This window comes from Podarcis vaucheri (genome assembly GCF_965113315.1).
Source record: "Podarcis vaucheri genome assembly, chromosome: 18".
Classification (NCBI taxonomy): domain Eukaryota; kingdom Metazoa; phylum Chordata; class Lepidosauria; order Squamata; family Lacertidae; genus Podarcis; species Podarcis vaucheri.
In genome coordinates this window covers 11054512-11075343 of record NC_138756.1, presented here as the reverse complement: position 1 = coordinate 11075343, position 20832 = coordinate 11054512, and the positions used below count along the sequence as shown (strand labels likewise).

The window sequence follows — 20832 nt, the reverse complement described above, 5'->3', positions numbered from 1 at the left end:
TCACCTTCCTCCCCGCCCCCCGCGCTCTCCCATTGGCCCCGTTCGAATCAATACAAAAGGGAAAGAGCCAAGCGCTGCGGAGGGAGGGAAGGAGGGGCGTGGCGCGGAGGAGATGACGGCAGAAGAGCGCGCCGCCGTTGCCCCTGGCAACCCGCGGCCTAGCTGCGCCCCGCCGAGCCTGCCTCGCGTAGAAAAAAAAACAAAACAAAACGAATAAACTTAATAAAAAATTTAAAATGTGCACCACACAAAATGGACGCAGGGAATGTAGGATGGGGCTTCCCAAGGAGACCATTTAATTTGCTTTAGAGCATTTTGGACACACAGGGCTGTTTTTATAGATGCTTTTTCAGCCAAAAAAAGCTATTTTCTTACATAACTGAATGCAAAAAAAGGACTAGCTGCTCTGAGTAGGCTTGGTTAGGAATGCACAGGCAAAGTCCTCCTTGCTTTGCAAGCTGGGTCTTGTTTCAAGAGCTAAAAACGGCGCCGCTTTAAAAACAATGCAAAAAAAATGGGCGATTTGCTTAACCCGCGTATTTATTCCGCCTTTCGTAATCGGCAATAATAAATAAGGAAGGCCGGGACACCGGGAATCGCCGAGAGATGGTGCCGATTGCAGCCATTATATCCGCCGGCACTCTGCACATGCTCAAAGGAACCTCTGCAGGGTTGTTTTAAAGATTCCGTTTATGAATCGCTTCCTGTAATAAAAATAAAAAAAATTCCTTCCAGTAGCACCTTAAAGACCAACTAAGTTAGTTCTTGGTATGAGCTTTCGTGTGCATGCACACTTCTTCAGATACACTGAAACAGAAGTATAATAATAAATATATTCCTATATTCCTATAATATATATATTCCTATATTCCTATAATATATATATTCCTATATTCCTATAATATATATATTCCTATATTCCTATAATATATATATTCCTATATTCCTATAATATATATATTCCTATATTCCTATAATATATATATTCCTATATTCCTATAATATATATATTCCTATATTCCTATAATATATATATTCCTATATTCCTATAATATATATATTCCTATATTCCTATAATATATATATTCCTATATTCCTATAATAAAGCATCTCAAAGCAATTTCAGAAGAACATGCAACAACCACAGCCATTTCATAAAACAACTATACTGTTGTTCTTTTATTTTATTTTTTGGAAAGATTGCTTGCTGAAGAGCGGGAGATAAATCATTCCCCTATTTTCAAAAAATTACATATATATGCAGTATGCGTATATATATATATATATATATATATATATATATATGCAGTATGCACCATCTGTCCTTGCAACAGCTCTTTCCAGAGCAAAAGGAAGGAATTATTTTAAAAATAATACGTAAACTCCCATTTAGAAGGCCACAGCAAGAACATGGAAGAAAACCCCTTTAACCTGTTTGTAGATTCACCTTTTTTTCCCCCAAAGGTGGGATGTGAGTCATCATTTATCCTTCAAAACACTTTATATCATTATCCAGTTATGGTAAGAGCTCAATTATTTGCAAGGACGAAGCATGGATAGGCAGGCTTTTGTTGGTAAAGGATCACACCGCGAATTGCTAATGCGATCTTTTCTTTTTCTGAATTATACTTTGATTTTCAGTTATACATTTAAAACGGCCTCTCTTATTTGGGAGGGAGTGGGGTCTACAAACTACGTTAGGGAATATTATCCGTGCAAAACCACCTCTTTCGATATGTAGTTTAAATGCATCGACGTGACTCGTTTTAAGGTAACTGTTGGGTGGTTTCCGCGTCGATGCAAGCTGCGACCCCGCAATAAAAATTAAGCGCAATTCTTACGGTAAAAAGCAAGCATTATTGAAATGAAATTTGTATTGTGTGTTTTTGACTCAAATGCAAAGTTCCTCCTGCAAGTTTCATCCCAGACTTGAAATCAGACAATTACTTAGGGAGGTCTGTGTTTTTAAAAGTTTTTTTTATTTCATTAAAAAAAAGAATCCCTACACCCACAAAAGCAACATACCCACTTCCCTCGCTGCTAAAATAGCTTTTTTCTGCTGCCGTCGTTCAACGCGCAACGCTACGAAAATACAAGATTCAGAAAGTCTATATATGAGCGTCAGAGCTAATTCGTCACAAGGCAAGAGACACAGACAAGACAGGATTTCTCCTCTCTTTCTCATGAGAAAGAGGATCCTAGAGCGTTCTAAAACTAAAGCGGATTAATCCAAATTTTGTGCCAAGGAAACTCGAGATCCTCCGTTGACAAAAATTCTGCAACGTAAACCGTGGTTAGGGCACAGAGGAAAGAAACCGTGATCCCTGGGCTTAGCGTTACGGCCGAAGCAGGGAGCATAGTTTTGTTTCGATCCAAATAAATCATAATTGGTAATTCCTTGGGCTGATCAATGTAGTTTAAAAGTTACATAAACCACAAACCAGGGTTTGCATGCAACACGAAACCAGGGTTATGGCTCATTTCTCCTGAGCAAGGAACTATGGTGCACACTGTCTGCTTGATCACAGTAAACCATGGTTTAGGCGAAAAAACGGCCAAGTCTTGCCAGCTGATTTCATTCTGCAAATTAAGCAAAATTACGCATAATTACAAATTATTATTCTCCTTCCTCCTCTTGGGAAGCAGGAAAAGGGCTTTGAAACCCCCTCACACACGATCCAGGGGACCTCGCTTTAATTTCCTGCTCCACTGAAAATGAGGAGAGCAAGAAACTTTTATCTACGGTTGCAATCGAAATTATTCCAAAAACAAAAACCCATTGCAAATCGAGTTTATTATCGAAATCCACAAACTTTTAGCGGAGCAAAAAGTTCGACGCAACGGCTGCTTCAAAAAGCTTCCCCCAAATTCAGCTGAAAACAAGTCTTTGATTTGATCCTCGCAAACAGCAGGAAGTCTGTGAATTTTGATAACAAATCTGTTTTGCAATGGGGGGGAAGTTGAATAATTTTTGATTGCAACTGTCTACAAAAAGCACAAAAGCCTGGATTCTTAGAGCAATGAAATCAGGGTCTTTGATTATGATTATAATTATGATTATTATTATTATTATTTTAATTATTTACGCTACCAAATTGTAGACAATCTTTTTTTCCCCCGGATGTGAAAATTCCAGAAAATTAACCCTAAGAATAAATAGGTCGAGGCAGTGATACAGCTCAGCGGTGGTCGGGAGACCAGAATAGTGCAGATCAAAATATCTGGCTGGATCCTGCTATATAGACAAACCTGAGAGTGAAGTCCCATTAATCTCAGTGGGTCTTACTCCCAAGTAGCCTTACCTGCGACTGCCCTGTAAAAGCATGATTTTCAGGCGGGTCTTTTCTACCCTAAAAGTCCTGGAAAGCCACTAACTGAGTCCAGCAATTCTGACCCGGATCTCAACCCACAATACATTTACCTAGAAAGGAACGAGATCCGTGTAGCTCAGGGACTTTGCACGGAGAAGATCCCAGGTTTAATGTCTGGCGTAAAACACATCACTTATTTGGGGGCCCCTGCAAAAAATTTAACCTGAATTTCTGACGCAGCTTGTGCCCTGTTTGCATCAAACCTTAGGCAGCAATTATCGTAAATTTATTCATTCGTCCCCGCAAGCGACTGTGCCGCAATTCTGAAATCCCCACTCCGGGCTGGCTGGCCGTGCCGTGAAAACGACGGCGTTTTCAAACAGATCCTTGAGAAATCTAGCCGATTCGAAAGTGGTTCTCTTCTCTTGTCTAACAAACAGCAGGTGAGAAAAATGAGGGGCAAAAGCGAATCCATCAATTAGAGTCAATTAGGCCATTCGGAAGCAGGAACACCCTACGGATTTTTTGCCGCAATGTGCGCGCCACCGGCGTTCTCGCCGCAATAAAACACCAAAACAAAAGCGGCAAAAATTGGGATTCCCGTCGTCGTCGTCCTTCCCCGAGAAGAACCGTAGAATCCCAGAGATCAAGGAACCTTTGCGCAAAACATGATTTTTTCCCTAATGTTCTAAAATATCTAACCACCCTGACGGACAGCTTTGAGGAGGAATAAGGAGATCGGGAGAAGATTGATCCTGAAACATCTCAGGAGCACAGAAGAGGCACAGTTAAGAAAGGACAGGTCTGGAAGGTGGAGACAGCTGCAAGCAGGGAGACTTGTGCGAAGTTTTCGAGTTGCGCTGGGAGGTCTGTAGCTGCTCACAAGTGTTCACTGGAAGAGAAAGGGCGATAAGCAATATCAGCACCATAATTTATTATTTTTACCCCACCCACTCTGGGCGGCTCCCAACAAAATATTAAAAACACAATAAAACACCAAACATTTAAAACTTCCCTAAACAGGGCTGCCTTCAGATGTCTTCTAAAAGTCAGATAGTTGTTTATTTCCTTGACATCTGAAGGGCGGGTGCCACCACCAAGAAGGCCCTCTGCCTGGTTCCCTGTAACCTCGCTTCTCGCAGGGAGGGAACCACCAGAAGGCCCTCAGAACTGGACCTCAGTGTCCGGGCTGGATGATGGGGATGGAGACGCTCCTTCAGTTATCCTGGGTCAAGGCCACCCCATGCTTAATTTGCTCATGATAAAACGTCCTAGTGCCCTGGGTGCGACATATTCTAAAGCAGGGGTAAGGAGAAATCGTTTTCCACCCAACAGCTGCTTCCCCTTTGGCACAATCTTTCAGGGGCCAGGTGTCAGCGGTTGGCAGGCTCCCCAGAGTGGTGCATGTTCTGGTTATCTCCCGCTTGGACTACTGCCATGCGCTCTACGTGGGGCTGCCTTTGAAGGTGACCCAGAAACTACAACTAATCCAGAATGCGGCAGCCAGACTGGGGACTGGGAGCGGCCGCCGAGACCATATAACGCCGGTCCTGAAAGACCTACATTGCCTCCCAGGACGTTTCCGAGCACAATTCAAAGTGTTAGTGCTGACCTTGAAAGCCCTAAACGGCCCAAGTATACCTGAAGGAGCATCTCCACCCCCATCGTCCAGCCCGGACACTGAGGTCCAGCTCCGAGGGCCTTCTGGCGGTTCCCTCCCTGCGAGAAGCAAGGTTGCAGGGAACCAGGCAGAGGGCCTTCTCGGTGGTGGCGCCCGCCCTGTGGAACGCCCTCCCGTCAGATGTCAAAGAGATAAAGAACTACATAACTTTCAGAAGCTACCCATAGATTTCAGGGCGGTTCACAACATAAAAAAGCAATGTAAAACCCACAAAATACGTTATAAAATTTACAACTTTGGGACCTCTGCAGTTCCCCCCTGCCTCTCAGCGCCCCCTGCAATCCCACCGCCGCACCTCCAGGGGGCACTACTGCTCCCTTCAAGAACCACAGACGAAGATTCGCCTCTCTTTGTTCTACCCTCTTTACCTAAACCCCCAACTGGCATTCACGGCAGAAATAGGGGAACCCGAAGCCCTCCCGATACGGCTGGACTCCCGCTCCCATCAGACTCAGTCAACACGGCCTGCGGGCAGGAATTATGGGAGTTGGAGTCCAGGGCCACAGGTTCCCACCACTCTAGCGCCACCTACTGGCGGGCTCCCCACCTTCCGCCCATTGAACCGCTACCTGCCAAAGCTCCCCACCTCTCACAACAATTGGCTCAATTTGCAAAGGTCTCAACTCCTCTCCGGACCAGGCAGCCCCCTTCCCGACCCTCCGCTCGTGACGGCTGCGTCCCGCGCATGGCTCACCTGGCGATGCGAGACAGAATCTCCTTCACCCGCACCACAAGCCTCTCGTTCTGCACCGGGTTGCTCTCAATGGCGCTGTGGAGCTTCGCCATGTAAAAATCGAGGGTACTCAATGTCGGGGTCTCCCCGGTGCCTGGAGGAGAAAAACCAATCAGATGTCCGCTGACCTCCATCACACTCTGCAAACTGACCGTCTGCCCATATCGCTATTACTATTTATATATATCCCAGAGTGGATGTATATCTGATCAAAAGGTCAGTGGTTCGAATCCCCGCAATGACGGGGTGAGCTCCCGTTGCTCGGTCCCTGCTCCTGCCAACCTAGCTGTTCGAAAGCACCTCAAAGTGCAAGTAGATAAATAGGTACCGCTCCGGCGGGAAGGTAAACGCCGTTTCCGTGCGCTGCTCTGGTTCGCCAGAAGCGGCTTAGTCCTGCTGGCCACATGACCCGGAAGCTGTACGCCGGCTCCCTCGGCCAGTAATGCGAGATGAGCGCCACACGATCCCACACGAAAAACATCCCTGTGGAGATGGCAGTCCTGAATCGGTGGCGCATGCCCTTCTGGCTTGCCCTCTTTATAAAAGAGGAATGAGATTATCACCCCTCTTTTATCGTCCATTCCTGGTCGCCCAGCCACTGCCCCAGGGTCCTTTCCCTTGGCAGATCAAGATGAGCAGGTGATAGCAAAGGTGGCAAGGTTTTTCGCCTGGGCAATGAGAATAGGGTTCACTATTCAAAAACCTACAATGTATTGTATATAGGTAAAGGTAAAGGTAAAGGGACCCCTGACCATTAGGTCCAGACTCTGGGGTTGCGGCGCTCATCTCGCTTTACTGGCCAAGGGAACCGGCATACAGCTTCCGGGTCATGTGGCCAGCATGACTGAGCCACTTCTGGCGAACCAGAGCAGCGCACAGAAACACCGTTTACCTTCCCACCGGAGTGGTACCTATTTATCTACTTGCACTTCGATGTGCTTTCGAACTGCTAGGTTGGCAGGAGCAGGGACCGAGCAACGGGAGCTCACCCCCTCATTGCGGGGATTCGAACCGCCAACCTTCTGATCGGCAAGCCCTAGGCTCTGTGGTTTAACCCACAGCGCCACCCGCGTCCCAATGGTATATAATTGACTTTTTATTTCTATTCTATGTATAGCGTATTGTTGTTTTATTGCTACGGCTGATGCAAATAAAGATTCATTCACTCAGCCACGTCCCGCCCGGTGGGGGCCGGCCACCCACCTGGGATTGGCAGACTGGCAAAGCTGGCGGTCAAGGCTTGGCGCACTGTCTGCAGCTGCTTCTGCAAAGCGATGGTCTGCCGCTCTTCCAGAGCCAGTTCCTGCTCCAGGCGCTCTTTGGCGCAACTCATGTTCTCTGTGTGTTTCTGCAAGATGGAGTTCTGCTCCTCAAACTCCGTGTTCACCTTCCGCAGGCGCCGGAGCTCCGCTTCCCGGGCTGGAGAAACAAACGGACCACACAGGGAGTGTTAAGTTGTGGGTGAACATATCAGACGACACAGCGATTCTTCAAACAGCTCTTGTTTATTCACAGGCCGGGACAGAACTGAACTGAAGGGTTCAGTCTGCCTGCTTATACAGTGGTGCCTCGCAAGACGAAATTAATCCGTTCCGCGAGTCTCTTCGTCTAGCGGTTTTTTCGTCTTGCGAAGCAACCCTATTAGCGGCTTAGCGCTATTAGCGGTTTAGCGGCTATTAAAGGCTTAGCGGATTAGCGGCTAAAAGGCTACTAGCGGCTTAGCGGCTTAGAAAAAGGGGGGGAAGCGGGGGAAAATCGGAACACTCGAAAGACGTTTTCGTCTTGCAAAGCAAGCCCATAGGGGAAATCGTCTTGCGAAGCAGCTCAAAAACGGAAAACCCTTTCGTCAGACATTTCCGAGCACAATTCAAAGTGTTGGTGCTGACCTTGAAAGCCCTAAACAGCCCAGTATACCCGAAGGAGCCTCTCCACCCCCATCGTCCAGCCCGGAAACCTGGGTCCATCTCCGAAGGCCTTCTGGCGGTTCCCTCCCTGCGAGAAGGCAAGCTACAGGGAACCAGGCAAAGGGCCTTCTCGGTGGTGGCGCCCTCCCTGTGGAACGCCCTCCCACCAGATGTCAAAGAGAAAAATAACCACCAAACTTTTAAAAGACATCTGAAGGCAGCCGTGTTCAGGGAAGCTTTTAATGTTTAACAGGTTACTGTATTTTAGTGTTTTGTTGGAAGCCGCCCAGAGTGGCTGGGGGGACGCAGTCAGATGGGCGGGGTATGAATAATGAATTATTATTATTGTTATATTATAGCTTATACGTATATCCAGCACTGGTTGGAACCCTGGTACCCCGGACTTTTGTAAGCCCACGACGGTCCGCTCGGTTCCTTAAATTACCTTTATTCTGGTCCAGGAACTCCTCCGTAAATATGGGGACGTCAAATGTCGAGAATCCGTCGCTGCCTCCCTCTCCCAGCTGATTGAGAAGGAAACAGGTGAACAGAAACAAGAGAACAAATAGAAAACTTTGCATTATTTTCCCGGGGAATATTTGGGGATGAATTGGGAGTTGTGCATGTTTTTGGGGGGCAGAAGTCAGGTGGAAAAAGGAAATCGTTTTCTAAATCCCCGCAGTGCAGAAATGTGCTTTTCAGGGCCTTTTCCCGTGAAAAACACCTTCGGAAAACAAAACCCCCACATTTTCCTGGACTCCAACCCTTAAGATGGATAAATAGGGGGTAAAACATTCAACTCTTAAATAAATGGAAAAAGGTGCCCGTTATTCTATTTGGTACCCCCAAATCACTATAACCAATCAAGGCCCCTTGAAGATATCATGCGTTACTTGCTTTATGCAAAATGCCCAGAGAATTATTGTTTTTTAAATCATCTATTTTTAGCTGTTTCTTGGGCCGTTCCCCCCAGGAAGTGACCGTTGGAACTTCTGTCTGATAAAATATTTTCACATCCGGCAGCCAAATTTGCACTATCAGCTAAGAAGCTCTGTTCCTGCTATGTTCCAGCCTCCTAATTTTAATTACAAAAACTTATTGCATGCTGTAAACTTTTATAGGTCATGGTTTTTTCCAGAATAAAGCGTTGTTCTTACACCCTGGTTGTACACTGTAAAGGCCTTATGATGAACTGATGGGTTTGGTTTTAAAAAACGTAAAAGCAAACTTGCAGCAGCGATGATGGCCCGTAAAGAACGATCCCAAAATCTGAATTAGGGAAATCCTCATTTTGGCCAAACAAAATGTTATGGGCAGTGGGCAAGCTTTGGAGTGCTTCAGAGTGCTTCTCTGGACTGATGAAGAACTCTGCAAATCTCCAAAGCTTGCATACAAGAAAATGCGCTTTTTAATAACAACAACAAAAATTAAATTCTTAAAAGGAAGGTCTGGGGGGGGGGAAGGATGGGCTGAGGAAGAACTCTACAATTCTCCAAAGCTTGCATACAAAAAAAATTGTTTTTAATAACAACAACAACAAAATTAAATTCTTAAAAGGTAGGATCAGGGGGAATGGGCTGATGAAGAACTCTGCAAATCTCCAAAGCTTGCATGCAAGAAAATGTGCTTTTAATAACAGAAACAACAAAAATTAAATTCTTAAAATGAAGTTTTGGGAGGGATGAGCTGATGAAGAACTCTGCAAATCTCCAAAGCTTGCATGCAAGAAAATGTGCTTTTAATAACAGAAACAACAAAAATTAAATTCTTAAAATGAAGTTTTGGGAGGGATGAGCTGATGAAGAACTCTGCAAATCTCCAAAGCTTGCATGCAAGAAAATGCGCTTCTAATAGCAGCCACAAAATTAAATTCTTAAAAGGAAGGTCTGGGGGGAATGGGCTGACGAAGAACTCTGCAAATCTCCAAAGCCTGCATACAAGAAAATTGGTTTTTAACAAAAGCAACAACAAAATTAAATTCTTAAAAGGAAGGTCTGGGGAGATGGGCGGATGAAGAATTCTGCAAATCTACGAAGCTTGCATACAAGAAAATTTGCTTTTGATAACAACAGCAACAAAATTAAATTCTTAAAAGGTAGGTCTGGGGGCATGGGCTGATGAAGAACTCTGCTAATCTCCAAAGCTTGCATGCAAGAAAATTGGTTTTTAACAGAAACAACAACATTTAATTCTTAAAAAGAAGGCCTGAGGCATTTCCTCAAAGTCTGATAGCCTGATTTACCTTGTATCCGTTCAGCAGTGTGTTCACGACTCCAGAACCGGCATCCTCTGAAAGGTATTTTTTAAAAAGCAATAAGAATGTCAACAGAGAGTGGGGAGATGGTGACTCAACTGAGCACACAGAATGATTTGGGGAGCATAGGCAGGATTCTAGCCAAGATCCCCCAAACCTGAGGCTCACCCTCTTTCCCAACCCCAGGCTGCTAAATTTGCAATTTGTGCTGTGCTTCCTAGCTAAAAGACACGACACAAAAGGAAAGGAGGGAGGAGGAGGGAAAAGGAAAACGAGCGAACACATCAGGAAATCTGTCGCTCTTACAATGCCTCTTCCCCAAAAGTTTAATAAGGTCGATAACTCCCAGTGAAGAAGGCCACCCCCTTCTGTTTCTTTCTTTCTTTTAAATAATCTTTATTATACATCGATTTACATAAACTTAATACAATATGTACAGTAGATACATTACCTACCTACATACGCACGGTGGACACACCGCAAATGTTTGACTCCCAAGTCTTCTCATTGTGTTGCTTTACAATTTATTAATCTGTACGCATTTCGTTCTTATTATTCCGCTTTCCCATTTTATATCTAGACAAATTTTATTCGCCTTACAAAACTCCTGGCAAACCTACTAGCGACCGCCTCACCTTTCTTGATCTTTTTCTCCTGCATCTTTTCGGCACACATCTTGTAGGCTTCGGACTGCTGATATTCCCTCAGCTCCTTCATGTACTGTTGCTTCTCGCGCTCGGCCTCATCCAGGTAACGCTGGAACGACGGAGGAATAAGGGTCAGCCTCCCTCTGTGACCCTCAAGCCCCCTCTGGCCTTATTTCCAGCTGGCAAAGCCCTCTGCCCTTTACAGTGGTACCACGGGTTGCAGGCGCTTCAGGTTACAGACTCCGCTAAACCAGAAACTGTACCTTGGGTTAAGAACTTTGCTTCAGGATGAGAACAGAAATCGTGCGGCGGCAGCAGGAGGCCCCATTAGCTAAAGTGGTGCTTCAGGTTAAGAACAGTTTCAGGTTAAGAACGGACCTCCGGAACGAATTGCCGTATTTTTCGCTCTATAGGACGCACCGGACAATAGGGCGCACCTTGTTTTAGAGGGGGGAAAACAAGAAAAAAAAATTCTCCCCCTCTCTGCCCAGCGCCCCTTCAGCGAAGCGGCAGGAGGTGCTGCGCAGAGAGGGGGAGAATTCCCCCCCTCTTGTTTTCCCCCTCTAAAACAAGGTGCCGTTTAAGGTGCGTTCAGTCGCCTTCAGGCGGCTACCTTGGAAGCCTGGAGATCGAGAGGGGTCGGTGCGCACCGACCCCTCTCGCTCTCCATGCTTCAGGTTCCTTTCGACCTGCTCTTTGGGGCTGGCGGGGGGAAGCCCACCCCCAGCCCCAAAGAGCAGGTCGGGGAGCAGCGGAAAGGCGCGCAGCGGAGAGGCTCCTGCCATAGCCCCCCGCATGCTCTCCCGGCTGGAGAGGTGACACGCAGCTATAGAGACTCCTGCCAAAGCCGCCCGTCACCTCTCCAGCCGGGAGAGGGTCTCGGGGGGCTTGTTTAGCTAAAGAAGCCCCCCGCGACCCTCTCCCGGCCGGAGAAGTGGTGTGCGGCTAAAGAGGCTGCTGCCTTAGCCGCGCGTCACCTCTCCAGCCAGGAGAGGGTCGCGGGGCTATGGCTTCTTCGCTCCATAGGACGCACACACATTTCCCCTTCATTTTTGAAGGGGGAAAAGTGCGTCCTATAGAGCGAAAAATACGGCAAGTACTTAACCCGAGGTACCACTGTACACCCAACCAAACGCTCTCCCAGCTCACACCAGCCCTCTCCCCTCTTGAAGTGCCCAGAAATCAGGGGTTAATTAACAACAACAACAACAATATTAAAAACACGATAAAACATCAAACTCCCCTAAACAGGGCTGCCTGTTTAAGAGGTTGAGGTTGAATCCCGACAAGACAGAAGGACTGTCTTGGGGGGACAGGGGGCCGGCTGGTGTGGGGGACTCCCTGGTCCTGAATGGGGTCACTGTGCCCCCGAAGGACCAGGTGCGCAGCCTGGGGGTCATTCTGGACTCACAGCTGTCCAGGGAGGCGCAGGTCAGTTCTGTGTCCAGGGCAGCTCCATCTGGGACGCAGGATGAGACCCTCCCTGCCCGCAGACTGTCTGGCCAGAGTGGTGCATGCTCTGGTTATCTCCCACTTGGACTACTGCCATGCACTCTCCATGGGGCTGCCTTTGAAGGTGACGCGGAAACTGCAATTAATCCAGAATGCAGCAGCCAGACTGGGGACTGGGAGCGGCCACCGAGACCACATAACACCAGTCTTGAAAGACCTACATTGGCTCCCAGGACGTTTCTGAGCACAATTCAAAGTGTTGGTGCTGACCTTGAAAGCCCTAAACAGCCCAGTATCCCTACAGGAGCGTCTCCACCCCCATCTTCCAGCCCGGACACCTGGGTCCATCTCCAAGGGCCTTCTGGTGGTTCCCTCCCTGCGAGAAGCGAAGTTACAGGGAACCGGGCAGAGGGCCTTCTCGGTGGTGGCGCCCTCCCTTCAGATGTCAAGGAAATAAACAACTACCTGACTTTTAGAAGACATCTGAAGGCAGCCCTGTTTAGGGAAGCTTTTAATAGACTATTGTATTTTAATATTCTGTTGGAAGCCGCCCAGAGTGGCTGGGGAAAGCCAGCCAGATGGGCGGGGTATAAAAAATAAATTATTATTATTATTATTATTATTATTATTATTATTATTATTATTATTATTATTATTGGCATCGCTGCCTCCGTCCGAGAAGGCAGACCAGAGCCATCGTGGCTAAAGCCCATCGTTGACTCTCCTCCATGAAAATTCAGCCAATCTCACCTGTTTATCCGGCGGCTGGAGTTTGCTCCATTCTGCGCCCAACATCTTTGTGATCTCCGGGAACGGCAGATCCGGGTGTTGCATACGAATCAGCTCCCGCCGTTCGTTCAGAAAGCGGACGTATCCTGTCACTGGGGCTTTTGGCCCGTTCGGGAGAATCTTTTTCCTCTTCTTGCCTTTCGGCCAGCCCCTCTTCTTCACGGGCTACTCAGGAGAAAAAACAGGAGAGAGCTGAACACCCATGGCTGGAACTTATATCAAGCTGGGGGGTCCGGCTTGCATTAGAAAGCAAACACAGTTTTCTAGTCCTCATGAGCTCAGAGCGTTGTTTGGAAGGGGAAACCTTCTGACCTTAAAAGCTGCCCTGCAAAGCTGCGAAATAATTCTTGACAGGTGGGGATCCGACCTCTGTTGGAAAACCTCCAGCAAAGGCGGACTTGCTGCCAGAAAGTTTAGTTGGAATCTATTTATGTGGCCCCAAAGTGTTTTGTTAGCTCCCAAAATGGAAAGTAAGCAAGGTCCCAACTAAAGAGGACTGGAACCTTTTAAGTTGAAAGAATACAGTGATGCCTTGGTTCTCAAACACCTTGGTTCCCAAACGCCAAAAACATGGAAGTAAGTGTTCCGGTTTGCAAATGTTTTTTGGAAGCCGGACGTCCGACGCGGCTGTCGGCTATTGTTTCTGGCGCGCCTGCGCCTATCAGAAGCCGCGCCTCGGCTTCCGAACATTTCGCAAGTCAAACGGACTTCCGGAACGGATTAAGTTTGGCGCTTTGGTTTTTGCTATTTATTTTGCATTTTTGTTTTTGAGGCTTTTTGGGATCATTTGTTTTCGTGGCTGTTTGGAAGCCAGTTCAGTTACTGATGGATTGTGCGACTGCAGAAATGGATGAAAGCCTGCCATCCAAACAATGACTATCATCAGTGCAGGGAAGGAAAAAATAATAATTTTGATTTTTATCATCTACAATACTGTCTTATTTATAGTACAGTACATAGATTCTTAGGGGATGCGGGTGGCGCTGTGGGTTAAACCACAGAGCCTAGGACTTGCCGATCAAAAGGTCGGTGGTTCGAATCCCCGCGATGGGGTGAGCTCCCATTGCTCGGTCCCTGCTCCTGCCCACCTAGCAGCTCGAAAGCACACCAGCGCAAGTAGATAAATAGGTACCACTGTGGCGGGAAGGTAAATGGCGTTTCCGTGCGCTGCTCTGGTTTGCCAGAAGCGGCTTAGTCCTGCTGGCTACATGACCCGGAAGCTGTACGCCGGCTCCCTCGGCCAGTAAAGCGAGATGAGCGCCGCAACCCCAGAGTCATCCGCAACTGGACTTAACAGTCAGGGGTCACTTTACCTTTAAGTGCTTCAAAAATTATTATGAATTTTTTTGTTTGTTTAAGGCGAGACTCCACCACAACCACCCCCTGTTCCTTCACATCAATATCGTGACCCGGTCGCGCAGAGGTGCAGCAAAAGTTGGCAACAACGGCAGCGAGGCCCCGACATATAGACGCACCAAGAGTCTCACCTCTTCTTCGCCATGGGGCTTCTCTGCGATCAGACGAGGGACTTCGCTTTTCTCCTGCTTGATTGACACCAGGAAACTCCCCGGCTGGGGTTTTCCCGCGGCATTCCTGAAACCAAAAAAAGCACGCATGCGTAAAAGGTTACACGGAACTGCAAATTTACCCCGAATTTCCATCCGTAAAAGGAAGCTTCCGTTTATTTATTTTCCTAAAAGACTCTGTTGATTCGTCAACCCCAAAGAATGACTAAAAATGGGATGAAGTTAATGGACTATGCAGAATTAGATAAACTAAGAGGAAGGATTCGAAACCGGCGAGACCAGAAATTCACGGAAGACTGGAGTAAATTTACGGACTATTTGAAAAGTAATTGTGAAGAACAGACGACGTTTGTAGGGTTGCAATAAGTTTTGTGAGGAGTTTATTAGAAGTATTGTAAAAATGGATAAGGGGGGAGGATGATTTGTTAAGAGATGTAAAGGCAATATAAAGTTAAGAAGTGGTTAAAACGGTGGATCATCAGAAGTGCTGACGGAAGTCTAAAAAGACTGTATAAGTGATGCGTTTTGTGGTACATTTTATAATTTATATGTTAAAATTAATTAAAAATACTATTAAAATAAATGAATAAAAATGATTTGTTTGATAGCTGAACAAACGAAGGCGCCGCCTTCCCACCTGGCGGTTTCGAACCCGGATTTGAAAAGTAAAAGGTTTTCTTTCTCACCTCTGCCATCCCAAACCCCGGAAGCCCTTTAATCTTGATAGTTTGGGATTTGGCAACTTGAAAAAGCACCAACAAACACACAGTCAATACTCACAGAAGTCCAGCCGCTTGCTGCCTGGCGCCGTGCGACATTTTCCGTTCGTTGGCGGTGAAAAACTCAGGCGACCGCTCTTAACAGGGAACCCTGAAAGAGATGATTGAGGACTTAATGCGAAAAGCACGGGAGGAAAGTGAGAGCGGGCGTGTTTCGCACGGGAACCCCCTTTCTGTTTCAACACTCGAACTCTTCCCCCCCCCAAAATTAAATAAAAAACACAAACAGAAAAGACAAACAATACGAACAAATTCTTGTTATATCCTTATTTTTCTAAACATTAAGTGGGTTTCCCCAAGTGCCACCTATCTGATTTTCATTTTACTTCATCTTTAGCAGTTTACATATATCATCTTTTTTTTTAACCACACTTAAAATAACTCCACATTTTATCACTTACAAATAATACTATTTTAAAATACCCTATTCTCCTACTTCTAAACCTACAGCCTATATCCACTTCCAAAGCTATTCTAAGGTTTAAATATTAACATATATTTTTTTCAAATATTCCTTAAACTTCTTCCAGTCTTCTTCCACCGTCTCTTCTCTCTGGTCTGGGAGTCTCCCAGTCAGTTTGGCAAGTTCCATATAGTCCACAATGCACAAACTCTTTGCCAGGAAACCGTATCGCTGCGCTGGTCCATCTCTCGTTTCCGACAGGGTAAAAACCTCGCAAGTGAAGGAATGGTTTGGGTCAGGCTAGAAATCCCTCAGAGGTCCCTTCTGAATTTACAAGCCTATGATTCAACGCTGGAGGCAGGGCCAGATCCTACGAGTGTCCCTATTGTCCAGGAACAGTCCTAGATTTACAGAAAATGTCCAGGTTTCTGATTTGACCCTTAGGACGTCCCTATTTTCACGAGAGAAACGTTGGAGGGGATGGAATAGGACGTCCCTATTTTCACGGGAGAAACGTTGGAGGGGATGGAATAGGACGTCCCTATTTTCACGGGAGAAACGTTGGAGGGGATGGAATAGGACGTCCCTCTTTTCACGGGAGAAACGTTGGAGGGGATGGAATAGGACGTCCCTATTTTCACAGAAGAAACGTTGGAGGGGATGGAATAGGACGTCCCTATTTTCAGGGGAGAAATGTTGGAGGGGATGGAATAGGACGTCCCTCTTTTCAGGGGAGAAACGTTGGAGGGGATGGAATAGGACGTCCCTCTTTTCACGGGAGAAACGTTGGAGGGGATGGAATAGGACGTCCCTCTTTTCACGGGAGAAACGTTGGAGGGGATGGAATAGGACGTCCCTATTTTCACAGAAGAAACGTTGGAGGGGATGGAATAGGACGTCCCTATTTTCAGGGGAGAAACGTTGGAGGGGATGGAATAGGACGTCCCTATTTTCAGGGGAGAAATGTTGGAGGGGATGGAATAGGACGTCCCTATTTTCAGGGGAGAAACGTTGGAGGGGATGGAATAGGACGTCCCTATTTTCAGGGGAGAAACGTTGGAGGGGATGGAATAGGACGCCCCTATTTTCACAGGAGAAACGTTGGAGGGGATGGAATAGGACGTTCCTATTTTCAGGGGAGAAACGTTGGAGGGGATGGAATAGGACGTCCCTATTTTCAGGGGAGAAACGTTGGAGGGGATGGAATAGGACGTCCCTATTTTCAGGGGAGAAATGTTGGAGGGGATGGAATAGGACGTCCCTGTTTTCAGGGGAGAAACGTTGGAGGGGATGGAATAGGACGTCCCTGTTTTCACGAGAGAAACGTTGGAGATGATGGAATAGGACGTCCCTATTTTCACGGGAGAAACGTTGGAGATGATGGAATAGGACGTTCCTATTTTCAGGGGAGAAACGTTGGAGGGGATGGAATAGGATGTCCCTATTTTCACGGGAGAAACGTTGGAGGGGATGGAATAGGACGTCCCTATTTTCAGGGGAGAAACGTTGGAGGGGATGGAATAGGACGTCCCTGTTTTCAGGGGAGAAACGTTGGAGGGGATGGAATAGGACGTCCCTGTTTTCACGAGAGAAACGTTGGAGATGATGGAATAGGACGTCCCTATTTTCACGGGAGAAACGTTGGAGATGATGGAATAGGACGTTCCTATTTTCAGGGGAGAAACGTTGGAGGGGATGGAATAGGACATCCCTATTTTCAGGGGAGAAACGTTGGAGGGGATGGAATAGGACGTCCCTATTTTCACGGGAGAAACGTTGGAGATGATGGAATAGGACGTTCCTATTTTCAGGGGAGAAACGTTGGAGGGGATGGAATAGGATGTCCCTATTTTCACGGGAGAAACGTTGGAGGGGATGGAATAGGACGTCCCTATTTTCAGGGGAGAAACGTTGGAGGGGATGGAATAGGACGTCCCTGTTTTCAGGGGAGAAACGTTGGAGATGATGGAATAGGACGTCCCTATTTTCAGGGGAGAAACGTTGGAGGGTCTGGAGTCATGTGACCCCCGATCCAAGCAGGTAAGTAACTACGCAACCTTTAGAAGACATCTCAAGGCAGCCCTGGATAGGAAAGTTTTTATTTATATATGTTGGAAGCCGCCCAGAGTGGCTGGGACAACCCAGGTCAGATGGGCAGGATATATAAATCACAAAACAAGAAGAACAATAGAAAATGACATCCCTATTTTCATGGTAGAAAAGTTGGAGGGCATGTAGTTTCTGTGACCCACCACCCCCCAGTCAAGGAGATTAGTAACACTTCTGCAACTAAAATAGGGACGTCCTATTCATCAACAACAATAATAATAACAATGGGAAAGTCGCTATTTTCGTCGGGTAAATGTTAGGAGGGTACAGAAGGGACGCCTACAGAGATGGAGGGAATAAAAAAATTCCTTCCTGTAGCACCTTAAAGACCAACTAAGTTAGTTCTTGGTATAAGCTTTCGTGTGCATGCACACTTCTTCAGATACACTCTGAAGAAGTGTGCATGCACACGAAAGCTTATACGAAGAACTAACTTAGTTGGTCTTTAAGGTGCTACAGGAAGGAATTTTTTTATTTTGCCTATGGCAGACCAACACGGCTACCTATCTGTAACTGGAGAGATGGAGGGAGATCACGATCTGGAAGATCTCCCTGGAAACGTCCTTAAAATTAAATGCAAACCCTGACCAGAGACCCCACCCCACCCCCAGCCAGGGGAATTGGGGAATTGCAATAGGGGAGGGGGCAAAGGGAGAGGGGGCCAGAGAGGCAGGCAGGCACCATTGCCTTCGCATTAATCTACTTGGAAAAAGTAAATAGAGCCCCCACCCCCTTTCTGCAACATGTTTCCTTCCCAGGCTCCCCCCTCCCTTAAAAAAAACAAAAAGAAATTAGCTATAGGGCCGAGGGTCGGGTTGGGGGGCAGAGAGACAGGCAAGCACTATTGCATTAGCATTAATTAATCTTGGAAAAAGTAAATAGAGCCCCGCATTTTGCAAGATTATTCCTTCCCAGGCTCCCCCCTCCCTTAAAAAAAAACAAAAAAAATAGCTATAGGGCCGAGGGTTGGGTCGGGGGGCAGAGAGATAGGCAGGCACCATTGCATTAGCATTAATTAATCTTGGGAAAAGTAAACAGAGCCCCCGCATTTTGCAATATTATTCCTTCCCAGCCTCCCCCTTCCTTTAAAAAACACACAAAAAAACGGAATATTTTTTATAAATTTAAAAAATAAAAAAATCCTAGACCTCCCCTTCTTGCAGATCCCCAGATCTGCCCCCTCCCGACCCAGCAGCCCGGATTAATAGCACCGATAAAAATAAAAATATTAAATAGGAACCTTTGCAAAAGTTTCCCCAGTCTTTCATCCGCAGAAGCGCCGCCCCTTTCGCAGCTGGGTCCTTATGCAAATAACCGCCCTCTCCCCGGGCGCGGATTGGACGGGGCTCGCCGCCGCCGCGCACCTGATTGGCGGGCTCGCGTTCCATCGCTTCCCCCGCCCCCGCCCCGCCCCTCCCCGCCATCGCTTTTCCTTCCAGCGGCGGCCGCGCGCAATGGAACGCATCACGGCTCGGGGGCGACGCGGATTGGCCGAGGGCGGAACCAATCGGAGAGCGTGTTCTGAGTCGAATTGTATCAATGGAGGAGGAACTTCAATGGGAGATGCGAACGTTCTGTGCGCGTCCATTTCCTTTCAATTCCTTTATTTTAATTAAAATAATTAATTATTTTAATGATTTTGAGTTTTATAGATTTCAATGACTTTACAATCATTTTAACCCCTTTTTCTGCGATTCCTTAAATTTATTTTTTTAATATTTTCTGCATATTCCAAATTAACTTAATTTTCTCTTTTTTATTCATCTTCTTTCAATATATCCTCTTGCAAATATATCCTCCCTGCTAAGTTGAATAACTGTACACGTCCTTTTCATTTTTTAAGAACAAATCCATTTTATTTATACTTTTCAAGTTTGTACATTTCGCTGCATTCATTTCGACATTTCGGAACTCGACTTCCTTCCCCCTCTTTCTGCGGTTCCTTAAATTTGTTTTGAATATCTCCTGCATATCCAAATTAACTTAATCTGCTCATTTATTCATTCTTTTATTTGTGATCTTCAGTTTCGTACATTTCATTGATTTTCATTTAAACCCCTCTTTCTGCAGTTCCTTAAATTTATTTATTTTTATTTATTCTGCATATCCCAAATTAATTAAATTTGCTCTTTTACTCATCTACTTTCCTCGGAGGCACAGAAGGTGCTTGCCTGTAGTTTTGACTCCAGAGAATCCTGCCCTTTTCACTTTCATAAAAGCCAAGTTTCTAGTCCATAGTACCGCTTTTTTTTCACCTGGCCAGAACTCGTCGGATCTCAGTTCCGGCACCTCTCAGGTGGTCACCATTGCCATTGTAAAAGAACAGCTGTTTTTAATTTTTATCTCTGTGAACAATTTTTTAAAATTTTTATCTCTGTTGTTTTAAATGAGACTATCTTCGCTGTGGGGACGCGGGTGGTGCTGTGGGTTAAACCACAGAGCCTAGGACTTGCCGATCAGAAGGTCGGCGATTCAAATCCCCGCAATGACGGGGTGAGCTCCCGTTGCTCGGTCCCTGCTCCTGCCAACCTAGCAGTTCGAAAGCACACCAGTGCAAGTAGATAAATAGGTACCACTCCGGTGGGAAGGTAAACGGCGTTTCCGTGCGCTGCTCTGGTTTGCCAGAAGCGGCTTAGTCCTGCTGGCCACATGACCCGGAAGCTGTACGCCGGCTCCCTCGGCCAATAAAGCCAGATGAGCGCCGCAACCCCAGAGTCGGTCACGACTGGACCTAATGGTCAGGGGTCCCGTTCCCTTTATCTTGGCTATGAGCCCTGGAAGCCCGGCACCCTGGCTGGCTGGCCCTTTCCCCATCTGACCTGGGAGAGTGGAGTGCGGACTGACTCCAGCTACAAAAGCCGAGGCTGTTGAACAGATTCTTAGGCTGGGGAATTTTTTATGGGGGGCTGAGAGAGCTGTTGCTATTACAGTGGTACCTTGGGTTACATACGCTTCAGGTTACAGACTCCACCAACCCAGAAATAGTACCTCGGGTTAAGAACTTTGCTTCAGGATGAGAACAGAAATTGTGCAGAGGCAGCAGGAGGCCCCATTAGCTAAAGTGGTTCAGGTTAAGAACAGTTTCAGGTTAAGAACGGACCTCTGGAATGAATTAAGTACTTAACCTGAGGTACCACTGTACTGATATTATTGTTGCATCTTTCGTTTTGGATCTTATGATTTACATGGAAACTGTTTCCGTTCGGTTGTGTACTTTTTGATTTGTTTTATTTATTGCTTACAA

The 20832-nt window shown here is 46.5% G+C and overlaps 1 protein-coding gene across 2 annotated transcripts; it reads right to left on the bottom strand.

Moving 5' to 3' along the window:
• Positions 1 to 3071: 3071 nt before the first annotated feature.
• Positions 3072 to 18865, bottom strand: HMG20B (high mobility group 20B). 2 transcript variants are annotated; one of them, XM_082206634.1, is made up of 10 exons: positions 18829 to 18865; positions 15078 to 15167; positions 14247 to 14364; positions 12733 to 12936; positions 10519 to 10639; positions 9872 to 9918; positions 8075 to 8153; positions 6929 to 7144; positions 5687 to 5819; positions 3072 to 4203 (listed from the first exon to the last, which is right to left on the bottom strand). In XM_082206634.1, the coding sequence occupies exons 2-10, from the start codon at positions 15113 to 15115 to the stop codon at positions 4191 to 4193; spliced, it is 969 nt and encodes a 322-aa protein (XP_082062760.1). In that variant the 5' UTR covers positions 15116 to 15167; positions 18829 to 18865; the 3' UTR covers positions 3072 to 4190. The 2 variants fall into 2 exon arrangements, with proteins under 2 accessions (XP_082062760.1, XP_082062761.1); XM_082206635.1 differs by having other exon boundaries at positions 14259 to 14364; positions 18829 to 18861.
• Positions 18866 to 20832: the final 1967 nt, after the last annotated feature.